This window comes from Orycteropus afer, unplaced genomic scaffold (assembly GCF_000298275.1).
Source record: "Orycteropus afer afer isolate SDZICR_OR568_19922 unplaced genomic scaffold, OryAfe1.0 scaffold00297, whole genome shotgun sequence".
Lineage (NCBI taxonomy): Eukaryota > Metazoa > Chordata > Mammalia > Tubulidentata > Orycteropodidae > Orycteropus > Orycteropus afer.
Window position 1 is genome coordinate 2,171,533 of NW_006921884.1, and position 21,499 is coordinate 2,193,031.

The 21,499-nt window shown below is 42.8% G+C and overlaps 1 protein-coding gene across 1 annotated transcript in view; it reads left to right on the forward strand.

Moving 5' to 3' along the window:
• Positions 1-19,031, forward strand: part of DCLK2 (doublecortin like kinase 2) — a 229,198-nt gene extending 210,167 nt beyond the window's left edge. The window contains exons 12-17 of the mRNA XM_007951540.2: positions 2,066-2,199; positions 2,773-2,850; positions 10,948-11,044; positions 11,666-11,746; positions 13,107-13,223; positions 18,810-19,031. Coding sequence (XP_007949731.1) covers positions 2,066-2,199; positions 2,773-2,850; positions 10,948-11,044; positions 11,666-11,746; positions 13,107-13,223; positions 18,810-19,031 — 729 coding nt within the window. The remainder of the gene's footprint in view (positions 1-2,065; positions 2,200-2,772; positions 2,851-10,947; positions 11,045-11,665; positions 11,747-13,106; positions 13,224-18,809) is intronic.
• Positions 19,032-21,499: the final 2,468 nt, after the last annotated feature.

Consider the following 21,499-nt stretch of genomic DNA (forward strand, 5'->3'; position numbering starts at 1 on the left):
CTCTATCCCTCATTAAGAATCAGACTAATGGATGGTGGAGGTAACATGCTTATCTTGAAAAAACATCATTTCTTTCTTTCTTTCTTTTTTTTTTTCCTTCCTTTACTAAGTAATGGTTGAGATGAAAGTCTGGCACAGTTCATAGTAAAATATGAAGAAAAGCAAACTAAATATGTTTAAAATAGAGAAAGATATTACATAAGTATAGATTAGGTCTCTGCAGTTGTTTTGTTTCTGAAATTCAGTGTTTTCAGCATGGAGACCCAAGAGACAAATAGGTCAATCTTAGTCAAATATAAATTATGTTATCATATACACTTGTCAGCTTCCATTCAGAATATAATTTTCTGACTTTCATCCCATAAAAAAAGTTTATGTATCTAAAAAATTACTTCTTCTTACTTAGGGAGCCAAGCCCAAGAACATTTTGGAAACTACTGAAAAGGATGAAGAAGTAATGCTACCACCTAGAGATAAACTTGTAAACATTTTGATGTATTACACTGTATATATAACTTGAATATTCTCTTTAATTTTATGTAGTTAGAGAATGTTTCCCATATGTTTAATTTTTATTTTGGTAGTGATTATTAATGACTGTATAATGTTTTATTATAGGGATGTACCCTGATTTATTAAGTCAGTACTCTGTTAACCAGGAGTTACTAGGTGGTGCAGTTGGTTAAGCGCTGAACTACTAGCTAGTTGGTGGTTCGAATCCATCCAGAGGCACTTTGGAAGACAGGCAGTCTGCTTCCAAAAGGTACTGCATGCTACTCTATGGAGTAGTTCTATTCTGTACACATGAGGCTGCCATGAGATGGAATCAACTAGACCACAGCTAACAACAACAACAACCCCGTTAGCCATTTATACTGTTTCCAGTTTTTAAAATACCATAGATTAATTTTGAGACATAGGCATCCTTGTGTGTATCCTTTGGGCCCATCTCTACCCTCTTAGGATAGGTTCTTAGAAGTAAATGTGTTGGGCAAAAGTTTATAAAGGATCTTAAGAAACTCGATACAGCTAAAATGATTTTCAAAAAGCATGTTTCAGTTTAAACACAAACATTAACTTCTTTAGCAGCATGTTTTGAATATCATAAATAACTAAACTGGCCAGTCTGTCCTTGCAGGAAAAGGTAGGGATATTTATTGAGCCATGGTAGTGTAGTGCCTAAAGCATTTGACTGCTAACAAGAAGGCTGGTGGTTCAAACCCACCAGCCACTCCTCGGAAGAAGACTGGGCAATCTACTTCTGTAGAGATACCACCTCAGAAACCTTAAGAGGGGTCACCATGAGTTAGATCTGACTTGACGGCAGTGAGTTTGGGTTTTTTTGGGGGGTGGTTCCAAGGATCATCTCAGTTCATTCTCACACCAATTCCATGAGGCAGGTACTGTTATACCCTTTTCACAGATGAACAGGTATATTTAGGAACTTAAGTTACTTTCCAAGGTCATACAATCAGTAAATGAGTAGAGTGGGGATTCAAGTTCAGGGCTATCTGATCCCAAAGTTCATTTTCCAAGGTTTTTCCCTGTGTCCTGTTTGGATTTCATCATTGACTATCCCTCACCCCGTCCCTCATTTTATTTCCTAAATTAAACATGCTGGTCTCTTAGAGAAGATTTAGTAAACACCATTTCCTAGACTCAGGTTCCTCACACAGAGTAGCACTCAATAAAGACAAGTTTTCCCATCCCTAAGCTTAGTGGAAGCTTCTAGGCCATCTCAGATATGAGTCACCTACACCCTTAACTACTGTGTACATTTTCAAGTGTGTTCATTATACTCTTAAGTAGAAAATTTTCTGTAAAGGTGGAAAATACTGCCTCATTCAAATTTCACACAATCATGCAAGAACTCTGAAGGGAAAAAATTACAGCTTTAAAGCACAGAGATAAATCATGGTGTCAATAGCTTAAGAAAAGAGATTTCTTTGGCGTTTACTCATAAGACTACCTGTGTCCTTTCAGCCTAATTTCTAAGGCTGTCATGTGGTCATTGAGGGAAAAAAAACAAAAATGACTTCTTCTTATCAGCTGGTTTCTCTTTAAGGTGTGCGAATATCCTGATGGAACCAAGTCTTTGAAATTGGGAGACTTTGGGCTGGCTACTGTGGTGGAAGGACCTTTATACACAGTCTGTGGTACTCCAACTTATGTGGCTCCAGAAATCATTGCCGAAACTGGGTAAGACGCCTGGTGGGTTTGGTTAGTATTTTAATTTTGGTTGGGAAACTTCTAGTTTTGTTGGTAATGTGGCTTGTGTGTTCACATGCCTCCTGTGAAGGTAGAGGAGGGAGGGAGAGATGGTTATGTGCAGGATGACTTTGACCTCAGGAACTAGAGTTTGTACTCATATCCCTAGCCTGGGACTTTTGTCTGAAGATGTTGGAATATGGTAACAGTCACCAAGATTTTACTCACTGCCGTCAAGTTGGATCTAACTCATGGTGACCCCTCCTTGGATTTCCAAGGCAGTATCTCTACAGAAGTAGATTGCCCAGTCTTCCTTCTGAGAAGTGGCTGATGGGTCTGCCTTAGACACTACTCTACCAGAGGAAGATTGTGACTAGGCTGGGAAAAAAGTGGATGCCTTAGTCAAAAGGGATTAATTGCTCATGAAATGAGCAATCTAACACTGAAAAGACCCTTTCTTCTGACACAAAAGGTGTAGTACTCTACAAATGTGAAGGGTTCTGAGAGTGCTAGGTGAGTAATAATCGTTATTTCTCCCCCTCCCCACCCACTGTGTTTTCCCAGCTATGGACTGAAGGTGGACATTTGGGCAGCAGGCGTGATCACCTACATACTGCTGTGTGGATTCCCACCATTCCGAAGGTCAGTGCCCTTGGAGTAGCAGTATTTAGATTGTAAATTATCTCCCTTTGACCAGGAAGCAGACACTTTACTCCTGGCAATTAGGGCTAGAAACTGGTAACTGAACATTCAGTTTAAAATTATACAGTGAAACCTGTGAGAGCTGGAACTCAACGGGGACTGCCTTGTTTTTCTGGGTCTCGCAAGGTTTCCACCTTTGACAGGGTGCAGTCTTACCGTTTTTCTTTCACTCTCTATTCATGGAAAATAGTTGAGTTTTCCTTCTCTGACTGACTTCCACCTTGCACAGGTTTCAGCCTTGGCAAGTTTTACTGTGTAAACATACCTTTTACTTTTATTATTGTTATTATTGTGGTAAAATATATATAACAAAATATTTGGCATCTTAACCATTTTAAAGTTGAAGTGTAAAATTCAGTGACGTTAATTACATTCATCATGTTATACTGCCATCACCACTATCCATTATCAAACATGCTTTATTCTTTTAAACAAACTCAGTCCCCCTTCAGTGAAAACTACCCATGTTCCTCTCTTCCAGCCCCTGGTAGTCACTAATACATCTTTTTCTCTGTGCATTTGTCTGTTGTAAGTATTTCGTATTAGTTAGGCCATACAACATTTGTCTCTTTGTGTCTGACTTACTTCACTCAGCATGTTTTCAAAGCTTATTCATGTAGCATGTATCAGAACTTATTTTTCTTTTACTTTTTACCTTAAAACCTCTCAACATGAAATGAGCATTTAATATATATTGACTGACTAGACTTTGTATGTGTGGACAAGGCTTTTTGTGTGTGGTCTTTCTTTCATAAAACACACCTATAGTGTAGTATCTACAGTTTCCAACCTCAGTCTTTCTAAAGTGGAGTGAGTACTGAACAATCCTTGTGAAACAACTGGAATTCTACCAGATAAATCTTTCCACAATTCTTGATATAGTTGCCTCACCTGTTTAATTTGACAGCAGTTTTTTAAACAATTAACTTTTATATAATCTTTCCACAGCACTTAACTTAGTTCTCATAGAAACAGGAACTCTTTCTTTTTAAATGTATCAGTTCACTTAATATTTAATTAAGAAGTGGTATTATAGATTAATCTGGCATACACAGCCTTGGGAACAAACACATTGACCTTGGTAACCATATACTTTACCTGGTGGGAGCAGAGTGGCTGCAGGCAGGGGATTAGAAAGTTTGATGGAGGAATCAGAACATTGTTAACCCAGCCATTTGGGTATACAAGGCAAATGGGGGGCTTTGGCCACAGCTCCTCTTCTGATCCATTTTATCAACTTCTTTGGAGCAAATTACATGGAATCAGTAGCTCATCTAATACTTGGGTTTCTTCTAATTATTCTTGAGCTCTCCTTTCTTTCTAAATCCTTTCCTTTGTTCTTCCTGCAACTGTCTTTAGTTTTTTCAATTTTTATTGTGATTTAGGTGAAAATCTACAGAGCAAATTCATTTCCCATACAGCAGTTCATACACATTTTATCTTATGACATTGACTGCAATTTCCCACAATGTAACAGCTCTCTTTCCACTTCTTCCCCATAGTTACTTCTTCCCTGTGTCCTTCCCTCCCATGGACTCCTGCCTCCTAGCTGACTCCTTGTGCATACACTGGCCCATTAATCTCTCCGAAGAGTATATCTACCTGATGTAAATGTTCAGCCCATATGCCTGTCATTTATTTGGCTGGAAGCCACAGGAGTAAGTTCAATTCCAGACCTGAAGGGCAGCTAGGGGCCATAGTCTCAGGGGTTTCTCACCAGGCTCTGTCAGACCAGCAAACCTGTTTGTTTTTTGTTTTTTTTTTTAATAATGATTTTGAGTTTTGTTCCACATGGTTCTCTCACTCTATTCAGGATCTCCTACATAGATCCCCCTCCAAGTGGTTGACAGTGGTAGCCGGGCACCATCTAGTTCTTCTGGTCTCATGGTTATATAGGCTGCAAGTATTTATCAAGTAGCTCTCATGTGTCAGTACTGTTCAAGTGCTGGGAATAAAGTGGTGAACAAAGCCTAATTCCTGAGGTTATGGCATTTATAGTCTAGTGGTGGGTTGGGAAGAGTCAGGAAGTGCAAAATAGGTTATCTTTTTAAATTCTTTTTTTTTTCTTTTTTAACTGAGTTGAACACATTTTATTGTGATTATGTTGTTGTTATGTGCCATTGAGTCAGACCTGACTCATAGCGACGCCTCTTTGGGTTTCTGAGGCAGTATCACTATAGAAGTAGATTGCCCAACCTTCCTTCTGAGGAGTGGCTGGTGGGTTTGAACCACCAGCCTCCTGGTTAGCAGTCAAGTGCCTTAGGCACTATGCTATCAGAGCTCCTATTGTGATTATAATAAACACAAAAGTCACACAAAGATGTCAATGAGAACCTTATGGTATATAGACCATCACCATCACAAAAATACTGATCATTATTGAATAAACTGGGCCTGAGGGCATGCTCAGTTAGAGGTGGTTGTTGTATATTGTCAATACCAACACATAGTGACCCTATAGGTCAGAGTAGAACTGTCCCATAGGGTTTTCTAGGCTGTAATCTTTAGGAGAGAAGATTGCCAGGTTTTTTATCTTGTAGAGTGGCTGGTAGGTTCAAACCACCAACCTTTCGGTTAGCAGTCATGCACTTAACCATTGTGCCACCAGGGCGCCTTAGTTGGGGGCTAGAAATCACAACAGCTTTAATGAAAGATTTAGCGTTTAAGCTCAAACCTTGTAGTATGAGCTGAGATTCTTTCCATTTGACTGTCAACATAATGGTTTTCCTATGTCATTGCCTAGTTAACTTTTGCTGAGTAACACACTATCCCAAAAGTTATCGGTATAGATCAATTCTGTGGATTGGTTAGGTATTCTTCTGGTCTCACTGGCTTAGCTGGGGCTTGAAGGTCTAGGATGGCCTTACTCAGGTGTCTGGCAGTTGGCTCCATGTCAGCTGGGACAACATAGATGCCTTGGCCGTGTGTCTGTTGTTATCCATTGGGCTAGCGTGGGCTTGTTCATATGATGATGGAAACATAATTCCCAAAAGCAGCCAAAGAGGGGCAAGGCCCGATACACAAATATTTTCCAAGTCTCTGCTTCCATAAAATTTGTTGATTTCCCATTGGTCACATCACATTATATAGCTAAGCTGATGTAAATGTGGGAGAAGATTAATGAAGTATATACTTTTTTTTTTTTTTTTAAGTGACATTGCATCAATTCTTTTTCATGGTGACCCCATGTCTGTCAGAGTAGAAAAATCCATATGATTGTTCATGCTTGATTTTTCAGTAATTGATCATTGGATCTTTCTTTCAAGGCACCTCTGGTTGGACTTCAGCCATCAAACTTTTGGTTAGTAGCCAAGCTCCTTAAACATTTATATCACTCAAGCACTCCAAGGAGATGCGTAGAAGAGGGAGTCATTTGTGGTCATTTTTACAACCACACTGTATCCTGGCTGGTTTTGTTGATTATATGTTTTGGGAACTAATCAAGTATACAAGAGTAGTATGTTTTGATAGCATGTGATGCTGGGGGCATTTATGGCAGAGTTTCTTTCCTTGGCTAAACCTAAGTTGACATCAGTTGGAAAAAAGGTATCAGTTTTAGAGAAATGTATGCTCACAACAAGGAATCTTGGTGGTGCATTGGTTAAGTGCTTGGCTGCTAACTGAATGTCAATGGTTGGAACCCACCAACTGCTCCATAGGGGAAAGATATGGCAGTCTACTTCTGTGAAGATTTACAGCTTTGGAAACATCACAAGGCAGTTTTACTTGGTTCTATAAGGTTTCTCTGGTGGTACAGTGCCTAAGGCATTTGACTGCTAACCAGAAGGATGGCAGTTCAAACCTGCCTGCCTTTCTGGAAGATGGGACATTCTACTTCCATAAAGATTTACTGCCTCAGAAACTCAGGGGGGGTTACTGTGAGTCACAGTCAACTCCATGGCAGTGAGTTTGGTTTTGGTTTAGGTTATAGGGTCACAATGAGTCAGAATCTATTTGATGGCAGTGTGTTTTTTGTTTGTTTGTTTGTGTATGCTCACAACTCCCTCTAGTGATTCCAGTTGCCAGTGCAGCCTGGGAGTTTTTTCCTTTGACTTTGCTTTTTACTTTTTAAGAAAAGTGATACTTAGGTTGAACCATATATATTTGTCATGGATTATTACTCAATAGACAGCAGCTTCTTTACAGGATATGGCTAATCAAAAGCAATAAAACTACGCTCTGAAAGCTGCTGTCCTTACATATTATATTCAGAAGCTGGTGATACAGCTCTAGGTAATGTTTGAAACTTAAGAAAATGGTTTTCCTTTTTCATATCATAGTGTAATTAAAAGGAGCTCTGGTAGCATAGTGCCTAAGGCACTTGACTGCTAACCAGAAAGCTGACAGTTCAAACCCACCAGCCACTCCTCGGAAGGAAGATGGGGCAATCTACTTCTGTAGTGATACTACCTCAGAAACTCAAGGAGGGGTCGCTATGAGTCGGGTCCGACTCGACGGCACATAACAACAACAGTGTAATTAAAAAGAACTATAATGTTAAGATACTGGCTACAGAAGCATCTCACAACATATAGGATAGATTCTGATAGCATAGTGCCTAAGGCGTTTAGCTGCTAACCAGAAGGCTGGCGGTTCACACCTACCAGCCACTCCTTGGAAGGAAGATTGGGTGATCTACTTCCGTAGTGATACTGCCTCAGAAACCCAAGGAGGGGTTACTCTGAGTTGGATCTGACTCTACAGCAGTGAGTTTAGTTTGAGACTAGAAATTTATAACAGCAAATTATAGAAATGATATTTTAAACAATTATGATATAAAAGAGTATCTCTATAAATTTGTACCTAAAAGTCCTTCAAACAAATCTTCCAAAATATTTTATTTTACATAAAAGATTATTTTAATCCAAAGCTTTTTAAGTAAAATTATTACTTGGAATTTATATTTCACCTTCTTTAACTGTACCATCTCTCATTCATTCTTCTTTCAGATTTTTCAGGTGTTAATCTTAGCTTGCCATGTATTCTTCCTCCAGTCTTTTTCAGTTGTAGATTCACTGTTGATAAAAAGGATTCTAATTTTTCAGAGGCAACCACAATTTCAGTTTTTGCCTAAACAGGTCCATTTTTAGGGTCATTTACAAAAGTATTGTTTGTAAACTGTACTGAATTTTTAAATTTTTCTTTAAAACAAAATAAACACTATAAATTAAATGTTTGAATATTATTTTTGAAACAGCTTACAGTGTTTTCAGGATACCTTTTCTGACCTTTGACAACTTGTCATTGAAAAGAGAGAGTATGTGTAAACTCTTGTTGTTTTTGAGATTTTTCGTAATGGACATGTTGCAACTTATATTACCTTGATTCAAGGGTTATATTGTTTTAGAATATAAGAAAAGCATCTCGGCCAGATTGCAGAGTATAAAGTGGTAATAAAACCTATGTAGATTTCATCAGCATAGATGCTGCTGCTAATGCTTTTTAACGTGACTACTAAGAAGGATAAATTAGCTTTAGTTTTCTGTTCTTCTAGTGAAAACTCTCAAGACTGCTGCAGTTTACAGCATTGATCCTCAGGGTTCTAGGCTAATTGCTGAGACATCCTAGGTTTTGCTTTTTGACTCAGGCCACTTTAACAAGAACCAACCACTATATATGACTGCTGCAGACAGCTTCTAGCTTTTTAAGATAGTTCTTAACAAACAAAGATATGCTATCTAAGATTCCAGAAAAAAATACAGGGGAGATGAGTTGAAAAATAGGAGGGAACCATTCTCAAAATAGGTAATTTTTAAAGTCTTTTAAAATCTTTTTTACTCTTGGAGCCCTCTGGTTTCTGTAATATCTCATTGTGTTCTTAGGTGTGTTCTTTGCTCATTTTCAAGGAGAGTTAAGCCAGGGTTAGTCAGCAGGGAAATAATAGTGAAAAGAAAAGAAAATATTGTGATGCTTAGGAAGAAATAGTTTGTGGAAACTCAAAGAGAATCACTTCCGGGGAGCAAGGGGATTTCTTGCCTTCCCTGGTTATCTAGCCTGACTTGTACTTCTCAATGTGTCTCTTAACCCAGACAGACTCCATGGACCTATAGATGTGGGTTCAGCTGGACTTAGCTAACTGTCATGGACATTCATAGAGCTCACAAATGGGTCTCAGGAGACCAGGAGTAAGGCAGCCACACTAGCACATGGCCCTGGAATTTGTCTCTAGACACTGCCCTAAACAATCTAATTCTGGAGATGGCATACCTGCCCTCACCCACTTGAAAGGGTTGTGGGTGTAGCCAGCCTCCTGCCCAGAAGGCTGCCGGTGAGAACACTGAGCGATGGGCTATTGAGGGGGTTCTGATGAAAATCCCAAGAGAAATGCTGCCCACTTGCCAAAACAACAACAACAAAAAAACATCAAACCCAGTGCCGTGGAATTGTATCCATCTCATAGAGATCCTTCCTTGGGTTTCCAAGGTGGCATCACTACAGAAGTAGATTGCCCAATCTTCCTTCCGAGCAGTGTCTGGTGGATTTGAACCACCAGCCTTCTAGTTAGCGGTCACATGCCTTAGGCACTACGCCACCAGAGCCAGGTAATTATTACTTCTACTCCTGGGTTTTGATCTTGACCTCAGCAGCCCATCCTGAGTTTTCAGTTTCTACACTGGGGCTTTGTGATGCCTAAGAAAGGTAGCTACTGTTCTGCACTCTGCCATTAAATCCTCCACCGGCCGGGAACCCAGTGGCTGTGGAGGTCTCTGGGTGGTCAGGTACATTCTGCTTGCCGAATTCTTTCCAGCAGGCTTTCTGCAGTTCCATGGCACCTTCCATCAGAAATAAGTCTGCATTTATTTATTAGGCACAAACTGTGCAAGTGTACCTTTGAGGGTGGGACTGTTAGGCTGGTTGGAAGGAATGCTCATCTGTGAGCAGTGAAGTATGTTTGCCTCCTTGTGCAGTTGTAGTTGATGTCCTTGGATGAGTTCTTTTCTGTAGACTGAGCTTAAATGAAAGTCAAGTTCAAGATGAACTAATTATTTCATAAATGTTTTATTCCAATTCTGAACTCCATATGACTTTTTCATACATTGTTTCTTTCACCTATCTTTGGCTGTTTTATTGAAAACAAGTGGAAAAAGGAAGGGCAAGGAGCTCTGGCTCAGAAGTGCTGTTTTCCCACTCTTGTTGTTGTCATGGGAATTTTCCAAGGAGGTTAAAACTTCCTCTGAGTAGGTAATGACAGTTCGAAAAACTTTCCCAGAGGCGTGGGCAGAGACCTGAGCGTTTATTCAGAACAGAAACAAAGTGAATTAGGAGAGAAAGGATTTAAAAGGTAAAAGAAAGCAGGCTTTCAAACAATGCTAGCAAATCAGTGTCCAGTGGTGGTGGGCCAGGAGTGGATCCAAGATGACTGCTAACACCCCCCCACACACACTTTGTGGGGATACTTATACCTGAGTTGAGGAATTGGGGATGGGGGCTATGTGACTGGGAACAGAGGGCTACATGACTGGTTTCAGACTTGGTGGCAGTAGGTTCTGATTGGGAGGGGGCCTCAGACAACTGCCTATGTGTGCTCTGATAAGATGCTGCCAGTTAGCAAGCTTTATTCCTTAAAACTATTTTAAGGATGAGTTAATACGTTACGGCGAAGATGGTTAATACCTGACGGGGGATCAGGGAAATATGTGATGAGGAGGAAGAAGGGAAATGGCTTGTAGTTCTAACAAGCATGAGATCTAAGAAACATTTTGAGGGGTTGCAGTTACTGACCATACAGTTGCCATGATAGATTAAGCAAGGGAAGGATGTGGAAATTCCTTTCTGAAGTGAGGATGTACATTATTTGTGGATTCCGTTTCTTCTTGAGAATGTGTCTCTCTGACTTCTAGGCCTATGAAAATGTGCCTTGGCTCATTTTCTAAAAGGAACCATGTGCCATCACTAAGGTGGTTGAGATACACACTTGAGGTATGAAATACCCAAGCCAAAGGCGCTGGACTCCTCTCCCTTCTCTTCCCTTGAGCATTTTGTTGAAAACTCTGTGGTGACTTTGATTTTTCTTCCATTTCTTTGTCACTGACTTAGTGAGAACAATCTCCAGGAAGATCTCTTTGACCAGATCTTGGCTGGGAAGCTGGAGTTCCCAGCCCCCTACTGGGATAACATCACGGACTCAGCAAAGGTACCCATATAAGCCTGTTTCTCAGGATTGTATTGTGGTGGGGGGCCTCTGAAGCACCTGTCTATACAGCAGCTATCAGTACTGAGCTCCAGGGGAGTTCCTTGACTTTCAATGTGTCATTTTCCATCCTGTGATATGGTCTCTGAAACTCCTAATCAAATTCTGAAGGCTAGACTGGCTGTCTTCCTGGTTTGCCTTTACCATCCTCCTTTAAGACTTACATGTTCCTTCTCTCATACATGCCAGAAACATGTAGTGGACACTCATCAAAATATAGAAATGAACTAATGAGATATACTGAGTTACTGAAAGGAAAACTACTGCGATTTTATCACTGTGGAACAATGATAATGGCCAGAAGTCTTAGAAGAGAACATCTTAGTCCCTGAGAAGTAGGCTCATGTAAACTCAGGAGAGACATCCTCCTCTTTCCACTGCTGCTGGCACAGGCAGCTGTGTCTACATGAATGCCTAGTAAGTAGTAGGAGCAGAGGTGATAACAGCCTTTTAAGTTGAAGTGGTTGAACAGCTGTGCTGGCTATTCTTTGAGAACTTGGTGCAAATTCATATTTCTGTACTGATACTGGGGTTCTCTCTTTCTCTTTTTTCCTTACTTTCCAGGACTTAATCAGTCAGATGCTTCAGGTAAACGTTGAAGCTCGGTGTACTGCAGGACAAATCCTGAGTCACCCCTGGGTGTCAGTAAGTACCCACATTTCTCATCAAGCAAATGTCTGTCTATTCTGTGGCCAACAGCATAGTTCTCAGCATTCTTCACACACCTGCTGAGTCCTGCATGTCCCACAGCAGACAAAGTGTCTGTCTCCCCTGATGAGCACGGGGCATGAAGGCAGCTCTAGAGGAGGAAGCAGCTGACTGACTCTAACAGGACCCTAGAGTATTATTAGATACTTCTCTGTCGTTTGGCCTGGGCAAGTCACTGTCCCTTTGTGCATCTCAGTTTCCCCATCTGCAAAATGAAGAGACTGAGTGGGATGCTCTTTCAGGAACCCGTCTGCTCTCATATTCTAGGGTTTGAAACTTTTCAGAATTTCTCCCAAAGATGAATGAGCATGTCGCAGACCCTGAGCTCTGTGTTTTCATGGCACATGGCCACAGACTTACTGCTGCTTGGTGGGAAGGTCAAGATAAGGTGCTTCCCAAAGCCAGACAGAGGTCTGGATGGAGTTCCCTTTGGGCTTAGGTAGTGCCTCTGGATTTAAACACTGTTCACTAAACGGTGACTGGGTGAGAGTTTGGAGTCCCTGAGTGATACAAATGGTTAACGTGTTCAGCTGCTAACTGAAAATCTACCCGGGGATCCCTCCTCAGAAGAAAGGCCTGCTGATCTGTTTCCAAAAAAATCAAGCGTTGAAAACCCTGTGGAGAACAGTTCTACTCTGATGCACATGGAGGTGCCATGAGTCGTCTCAACGACAACCAGTTTGGTTTTTGGTTGCGTGACAGTGTGTGTTTTCCTCATTCCTGGAGGCTGCAGAAGAATGAAGTTAATTTATGGGCCCAGGACTTCTGTTAAATTGAGGGGCTGTTCCACAGCATCCTGACATTTGGGTCCTGCTTCTCTGGATCCTGCTTGCTACTCACCTGAGTTCAGTCACTTGGCTCTTGAACATCAAGTAGCTCTGAGACTAACAGTTAATTGAATTCTTGATTATAATAATAAACTGAGAATTAATTGTGATGTGTCCACAGGAGGGATCCATAATAGATTCTATGACTTTTGTGCTTTGGGCAAGGGTCTCAGAAGTCGGGAGAATGTCTTCCTTTGTGGCAGTGGAGCCCTGTGTACTCTAGTCAGCCTGCTTCAGACCTGAGGAGCAGAATGAATAGGATAGGGTGCTTCTGAGTGTGTGTGGCTGCTGAATAATAATAATTGTTTTTAAAAAGTCGTCATCATCATCATTGCTCCCCTAACCTTGTGGCTGAGTTGGGCCTGTTTAGCAAACAGTGGAGGTGGAGTGTGACTGTTGTTAAGGAAAAGAAAACTTGAGGATCGAAAATCATTGTTTTTGTTTCTTTCTCTCTTTTTTTTTTTCTGTAGGATGATGCCTCCCAGGAAAATAATATGCAAGCTGAGGTAACAGGTAAACTAAAACAGCACTTTAATAATGCGCTCCCCAAACAGAACAGCACCACTACTGGGGTCTCCGTTATCATGGTGAGTGGAACGTACTCTTTTGCCATGGAAAGCTAGCATCTGGCTTGATGGCTGAGCCAGCAGTGAACCCTGTGAAGTCTGTAGCCAAGAGCTGCTCTCACATGGAAGCTGGCACCTTCCTTGTTCCTGTGTTCACTTCACTTACGGATTGGCTGTCATGTGAAGTGCACTCATTCAGCCCCACTCCCAGGCCTGGGTGGTGGGGGTGGGATTGTACTGACTGAGGAGCTCAGAGTCCCTTCCCCTGGGCTTGGGCCGTGAGGGCGCTGCTTTGCCTCTCCTTGCTATCTGGAGAGGGATTCTCAAGCTCTGGGTGGGATTTATGGCAAGAGGAAAGAACTCCCTGCCAACTCAAAGCTTCAAAAATGTATTTCTAACCCATGATATATTCTTTAGGATGTGGGTCAAGGAACAACCAAAATTAAACAAATTTCATAAAAATAAGAACACCAGCGTTTTGTAGAAGACACTTTGGGGCTTTTTAAAAGATGTAAACAACAACACAACAACAAAGCTCTATTTAAAAAAATGTTAGTTGTCAGGATTGGTAAAAATTTTATGAGAAGTCATTAACAAGATGTTTTCAGACTTTCCTTTTTCCAAAATGTTTTTAAGGCAGCTTATCTAAATCCATAACCACAGCAAATTAAAATTAAAAGTAACATAAAAGTAAATGAAGCAAAAGGGAAAATAAAGGCAGAAAAAATAAAATTGAGCCAAAAGTGAGTCTATATGCCACACACTGCTGCCCAGGCCTGAGCATTCACTGAAGTTAGGCCCTAAAGCCAGCTCTGAGCCAGTCCCCATCTCATTTCTATCGATATCACTCAAAGTATCAGGGAGCAGGCTGGGGGTTGCCTTCGTAGGAGCAGGAGCTAGCTGGATCAGCTTCAGAATCAGACTTTGTAAGGCGATGTGTGCCTGAGTCTTAGCATCTTAACCAGCCTTGACAACGTTGGATCGTGGGTAGCTCACAAGGCCATTTGGGACACCTTGGAGCCTGACAGTTAACAATGGGCCATCTCCATAGTCATGTCACTCTTACCTCAGGACAACCCCTCACTCTCTGGAAAAGATTCTGTTTCTTACTCCACTGGAGAGAAAAACGGTTGTTTGTTATCGTGGCACATTTTAGTCTAGGTATGTGGGTTTCAGACAGAAGCTGGAGTGAAACCACACACACCACATACATACCACACACACACACATCATACATAGACCACACACACCACACGTATCCCACAAACACTCCATACCCATCACACATACATGCACCGTGCACACCACACAGACCACACACATCACACATGCATACACCCCCCATACCACAGTTACACCCCACCAGAAAACCCTCCTACATCCCCCACACCCATCTATACTTTCCCCTACATATTTCCACATCCAGTATACCCCTACCCCAACACATGTCCACATACCATACATACCAGCCGTGTGCACACACACACCTCACACCATACCCAAACCCCTACATACCACACACACATACACAGTGCACAAAGCACACATGCACATACACATATACACACCTTTTGAATATAAAGTGCTGTGGTATATTTATTGAGCATCCACCACATTCTTGGCGCCCTGTGGTCAGTCATTCTCTCTCCCTCAGGGAAGGCTGCATGTATTTGTACCTCCCTTAAACTCCCCTGCTGGAAAGCCTTCTCCACCACCCTCTAGACAGAGCTTGAACTTTCAAACCGGGACTTTTGACATGGTGCAGGTCTCTGGGGGTTCTCTGTGCCAAAATAATGGGATGGACTCTTGAGTAATCGTTTTTCCCAGCATGATAGCAGTATTCTTCTGAAAGCCTGAGCAAGCTGAAGTTATCACAGCTGAAACACTTTGAAAAGAGCCATCTTGATTAAGCCAGTAGCATGAGAACATTTTCAAGTGATTCACTTCTGAGATCTATCATTAATGGGTAAGATAAGGAGTGTGTAGTCTTGCCTTGTACTACATTTTAAGGTAGATTCTGGTAAAATTTAGAAAAATGAAAACACTAACAACTCACATATTTAACATGTAACAGAAAACCTTAAGAAAGGAGACTTGAGAAGTTGGAGGGAAACCAAACACATACACACACACATAGATGCAAACACAGATTTAGAAACCATATGTTAATTAAGCTTCATTGTCTCTTAAGAGGAAGAACCTTAACAGGATCATAGCCAGGGCATAGGAGAGCTCACTCCCATTGCCTGGAACAGTTTTCTACTCAGGGCCATGACAGAAATGGATAGCCAAACATCTGTGGCCAGCCCTGTCATGCCTGCCTCTCAGCTGAGGTTCTCCTGGGAATGACATGATCCTTCTGTCCTGTGGTCCACATAGCTTCTGTTCTGAGGAGTATTTAGTTTCCCTCAGACAGAGCCTACCGTGTGTAGTTTATAAACACCATTTTTCCATTGGCTGACAAAAGGTTCATCAGTCAAATTTCTAATCCTCGAGCTTTAACTAGGTATTTGTGGAAATGAGCAACCCTTTATTATTTGGAATTCCAGTGGAGGGTGTAAAAGGTTGTGTTTAAATGTGTGTTGTCACTTTGAATGTGTTGGCAGGGTCCCCTTCCAACCTCGTGTACCCTACGCAACTCTGTAGGTTGTTAGCTTGGAGACAACTGCTGAGTGACCTGATACCATTTGGTACCTATAGGAGAACCCAATGGCTTGTCTTTGGTAGTAGCAATTCTCAATGGCCAAAAGGCTGGCTATGAATTTTGGCTTGTCCCCAGAAGCAGTGGCAAGGAGAAGGCTTCCATGTGGATGTGGTGCTAATTCTCACCCAGCTGAGGACATGGGCTGGGGCATGGTTGTGTGGGGGAGGCTGGCAGTGCTTCAGTGTCCTCATCATCCTCTCCTCCAATTAATCTTTGTCTATGTTTTCTGTCCTTGAGTCAGATGCCCTTGGAATTAAATGTTTGTTTATACTGAAAGTAATTAACCACAAAAGTACTCTCCTTAGTATTCAAAAGTTCTCATAAATGGAGTATGTGAAGCTAATATGGTTTCCTCAGATAATAGTGGGATTAGGTTCCATCACCAGATAACTGTTGTATGAGTGATGTTCTTGTTGTTATGTGCCATCGAGTCGGACCCGACTCATAGTGACCCCTCCTTGGGTTTCCGAGGTGGTATCACTATGGAAGTAGATTGCCCAACCTTCCTTCTGAGGAGTGGCTGATGGGTTTGAACCGCCAGCCTTCTGGTTAGCAGTCAAGTGCCTTAGGCACAATGCTACCAGAGCTCCTAATTATAGCATAGGAATGGTAAATAAGGGAAAGTAACGTTGATGTTGTTGCATTTTATTTGACAGTTTGATATGACAGTTTGAGAGAGACTTCAGAGTTCACTCTTTACCCTGTTGAGACTGTCGGGAAAGCTGAAGCAGAATCCTGGTATTAAACCTGTTGTGCTTCATCAGAGCAGCTTCTAATTCTCAGCCCCTCTTAAATCTGCATGCTTGTCTCCGATTTCTGACCGTCCAGCTCTTGGCTTACCGGTGTGGGTTTTCCTGCACTTACTGACATCCTCTGCAGCCAACCAAGCACACCCTTGGAAAACTTTGATTTATTTTAATGCTCCTGGCTTGCCGCACTGCCTTCCTTCCCAGATCAAGAGCTGGCGCGTGCAGAGGAGGCGGCAGCCAGTGGTTCTCCCGAATGCTGGTTTTCACGTAGGTGGACAAGCATCTCCCTGTGGGTGACAGCTTTAAGACGAGGACTTTTATGAAGGCTGGTGCTCTCTTTCTCCAGCTACTTTTCCAAAAATGCATTTTTATCAAGAAGACAGTGTCCAGTCAGCCAGCCTTTGAGATGAGAAAAAATTAAGCTGAGGTGGTTTGAGTTTAAGAGAGGTCTGTGGCTTTTGGAGAGTTCTCCCGTTTTCTGTGACTTCTTAGCATACTGTAGAACAGGGGATTTGCAGGATGGCTCTGCTGTGAGTCCCAAGGGCTCATCCCAGCCCCAGTGACGAGAAGAGGCCACCTTGTGGTAGAAAAGGGAATTGTAAGCAACCTTGCTCATACTGCATTTTCCAGGGCTGACTTGAGAAATGGCAAATGAAAATGGATTGCTTCTCCCACTCATTATCAAAGGATATACTTCCTTTCAGGGGAAAAATTGGGAATGATTTGGGTTTCTTTCCTTAAGATAGACAAAAATGTTTCAATCATGTTGCTTCTGTTTAAAGTAAGTCTAGTTTCTGTCCCTGCTTCTCTCCCCACTTCTCTTGCCTCTCCCGCTGCCTGCATTGCTTCTCTCTGACTAGGTCCAAGGCGATGGTATGTACTAACTGCACTGCAATGCTTGGTTCTGCTGCATACATCACATTCTGATTGCAGGAAGAGAAAAGGAGAAATAACTCTGGCACTGTTTCCTTCGACCCAGAGGAGATTGTGTGGTAGAAACCCGTGCTAGCTGCTTCTCTTCAGTCTCAGTGTTGGCGGGAGCGTTGCTTTCACTGAGGTGTGGCAGCTCCGGCCTCCACTAATGCTGGGAGCTTGGCAGCTTATGCTGAGTTCTGATTGGGCCTTTCCACAGTTGCCTCTTTTTCAGGTAATTGAAATTGTTCTCGAAAATTTCTTAACGCTTGACCTCGGAAGGGCCCATGGAGAACAACACCCATCTTACAGTTGACACCAAACGCACTTAGAAGAATGGCACAAATTTTAGAAACCCTTGGTTTATTTGTATTTTTTCCATACTTTTTGTTTTTACTGAAAGAATCTGTAATGCATCCCCTACTATGCCCCAGTGTAGAATCCAAAAGACTTCCCAGTCTTTGCCCCTTTTAGCTAAAAGTGCCCCAGCTTTTGGAAACCCCAGTCAGATGGCAGCTGGATGAATTTCACTGGACAAGTAAGAACTACCCAGACTGCGTCACAGAAGGAAAAATGAAAAGACCAGGCTCACCTCCCAGTCCAGGGCCAGAAAACTAGGTGATTCCTCCCATGCTTGTGGCTGTTTCTGCACTTCCTGAGGAGGTGAGCAGATTAAAAATTTTGGGGGTGTGAGAAACTAAAGAAGGGCCAACCCAAAGAGAGGAGCAGGTAAGGAGAATCACAGAGGATTTAAAAAATGGTTATTTCTAATGTAGCGTCTGACTTGTTGACCTTGTACATGTACAGTCACTTGGGTTATTTCCTCATCTGACTTGTGAGCAACTTTTCAAACTGTGACAGAATTTTCTTGAGAAAAACGTATTTCAAAGACTGATCACCCTCATGAGGTTTGCTTGTTGTCTCAGAATTCTTTTTGGCTCACAGTCAGGGGAAGAAACACTTAGAAGCCAAGTGCAGCTAGAGAAGAATTCACTCAGTTGCCAGGCCTGGTGGCTTCTAGTTGCACTTTCCCTGGGCTCAGGCCCCACCTCATGCTAGGAGCAGAGGCCTCGTCCACCAAAATTGCTGCTTCTCCTTGGGCTTCTGCTAGAGAAGCAGCTGATGTTATTTCTCCTCTTCTGTTTCTGGGTCCCTGCATGCCTGGTCGTGCTCTCTGGTCGTGGTAGCTGGGACCCGAGCTTGGGCCGGGGTAACATGTTGTCTCTGCTGATTTCTCCTCAGAACACGGCTCTAGATAAGGAGGGCCAGATTTTCTGCAGCAAGCACGGTCCAGACAGCAGAGCCGCGCTGGAGCAGACTTCTCTGGCTCCTCCCTCCGCCGAGGGTTCCCCTCTGCCTGGGGAAACCCTGCCCCCTGCCCATCCTGAGTCTTCCACCCCGCCCTCCCCTCCCGCTGCCCCAGGCTGTGAGCAGGCCGGGACCTGGCGCCGCCACCGGGACTGACCCTGCAGGGCACAGCGGCTGCAAAGCCGGAAGCCCTCTCCCTGGGTCTTGCCGCCCCACCTGCTCACTGCAGGAGCCACTCTTCTCACTGCTCGTCTGTGCATTTGCTGGTCTCCGCCAGGGCTGCATGGAGCCCAGCCTGTGGGCTCAGCTTCATCTGGTGCTCCGGACCCTGCCCTCTAGTTCCTAGAGTGTTGCGCAGTGTCCACTACGATGATGGATACTCCGAGTGGCTCTCATATTAAATCATCCGTGGTTTCAGTTTAATGGACATTTAATTTACAGCTTCACCAGGAGAATGTGCAACTTTCATCCAGCATTGAATGCATTTTTATAGAAACACTTTGGATGACTCAAGACCTCTCCCTTATTTAACTCAGAGCACTCCCTTTTTTCTTACAAAGAATTTGAAACTGCATTTGTCCTTTCGTGGGTGTCCCGTGAGAGGTGACACAGCACCTTCCTGTGCTGCGGCAGTTGGAGAGGACTGGCTTTTGAATAAATGGGCATCTAAGGGCACATTCTGGTCACAGGACACTGACTCCAAACCTGAGGTGCTTTCAGAGGCCTGGATGGAACAGCACAAACTGAAGGCAACACTGGCTATTTATTTGTACACATACCACAGGAGAAGGTCACTTTTTCCCCTAGACATTGTGTGTTTTTCCCCTAATTCTTCCCACATACATATTAGGAAATGCTAATGAACTTATCCCTTGGGCTCCTTAATGAAAGGCTTGGTGCATGCGGCACCACCCTGGCTGCGGTGGTTTCTTCTCAGCAAACCAGCTGCTAGCAGAGTGGAGTGACCTAGATGCCCCGAGTAGCCACCAGTGTCTCCTTTCATCATCTGCTTTTTGTCTGGAGCAGGGGCTGGAAATGAAGACCAAGGAAGCGCGCACGGCGCACAGTCAGGACTGGGGCCGAGAAGGTGCTCTGGGATAGCCTCTGTTATTAACCTTCTGGAAGGCTGCTGGCAGTTTTTCCTTTTTCTCCCCACCCCCTTTGCTCTTTTTAATAATTGTACATAATCATTGTATTTGATTTACCTGCTCACCTTCTAAATGGGTGGGCCATGTAGTTCATCCTCACTGTTAGATTTTTGCCTTCTACAAGTGTACCCAACCTGCAATAAATTCTTCCTTCTTGAGAAAAAGCAACCATTGGTGAGCACACATTTCTGTCTTTGTTTTGCAAAGGATGTGCAATGAAAGCACGCCTCCTTGGCCCTGGGTTCAGCAGGTGCCATTGTCTGTGTTTGCTGAGTCTTGGGGCCATGAGTGGGAGGGGGGATGCTTGGGAAGAGCGTGCAGAGATGTGTATTGGTAACGGTTTGATTGACTACAGATGTGGAAAGTCACACACCATAAGCTCAAGAATGCCCATCGCCGTCCTGTCAATTCCAACTTAAAGCGACCCCACGTGTTACAGAATAGAACTACTTCCTGTGGGTTTTTTGTTTGGCTGTAATCCTTATGGAAGCATATTGTTAGGACTTTCCTGCATGGCACTGCTGCTTGATGGTTCATACTTTATGGTTGAGACATTTGGATTAGTAGTCCAGTGGGAACTGTTGGCACCACCCAGGGACCGTCAGCCCAAGAATTATTCTTGTTAGGTGCTGTCAAGTTGATTCTGACTCATAGCGACCCAATGAACAACAGAATGAAATACTGCTCGGTCCTGTGCCGTCTTCACAATTGTTGCTATGTTTCACCCCATGGATGCAGCCGCTGCGTCAGTCCACCTCATTGAGGGACTGCCTCCTTTTTTTTCTGCCCCTCTTCTTTACCAAGCATGATGTCCTTTTTTTAGGGATTGGTTCCTCCTCACGTGTTCAAAATAAGCAAGACGAAACTCTTGCCATCCTAATTTTAAGGGGCATTCTGGCTGTACTTCTTCCGAGACAGATTTGTTCATTCTTCTGGCAGCCCATAGTATACTCAATATTCTTTACCATTACCATAATTCAGAGGCATCCATTCTTCTTCAGTCTTCCTTATTCATTGTCCAACTTTCGCATGCGTATGAGGTGATGGAAAATACCATGACTTGGGTCAGGCACACTTTAGTCACCAGAATGACATCTTTGCATTTTACCACCTTAAAGAGGTCTTTTACAGCAGATTTGCCCAATGCTGTACGTAGTTTGGTTTCTTGACTACTGCTTCCATGGGCACTGATGGTGGATCCAAGTAAAGTGAAATCCTCGACAACTTCAATGTTTTGTTTGTTTATCATGATGTTGCTTATTGGTTCAGTTGTGAGGATGTTTGTGTTCTTTATGTTGAGGTGTAATCCATAGTGAAGACTGTAGTCTCTGAGCTTCACCAGTAAATGCTTTAGGTCCTCTTCACTTCCAGCAAGCAAAGTTGTGTCAGCTGTATATAGCAGACTGTTAATACTCTTTCTCCCGTCCTGATGCCCATTCATCTTCATATAGTCCAGCTTCTTAGATTATTTACTCA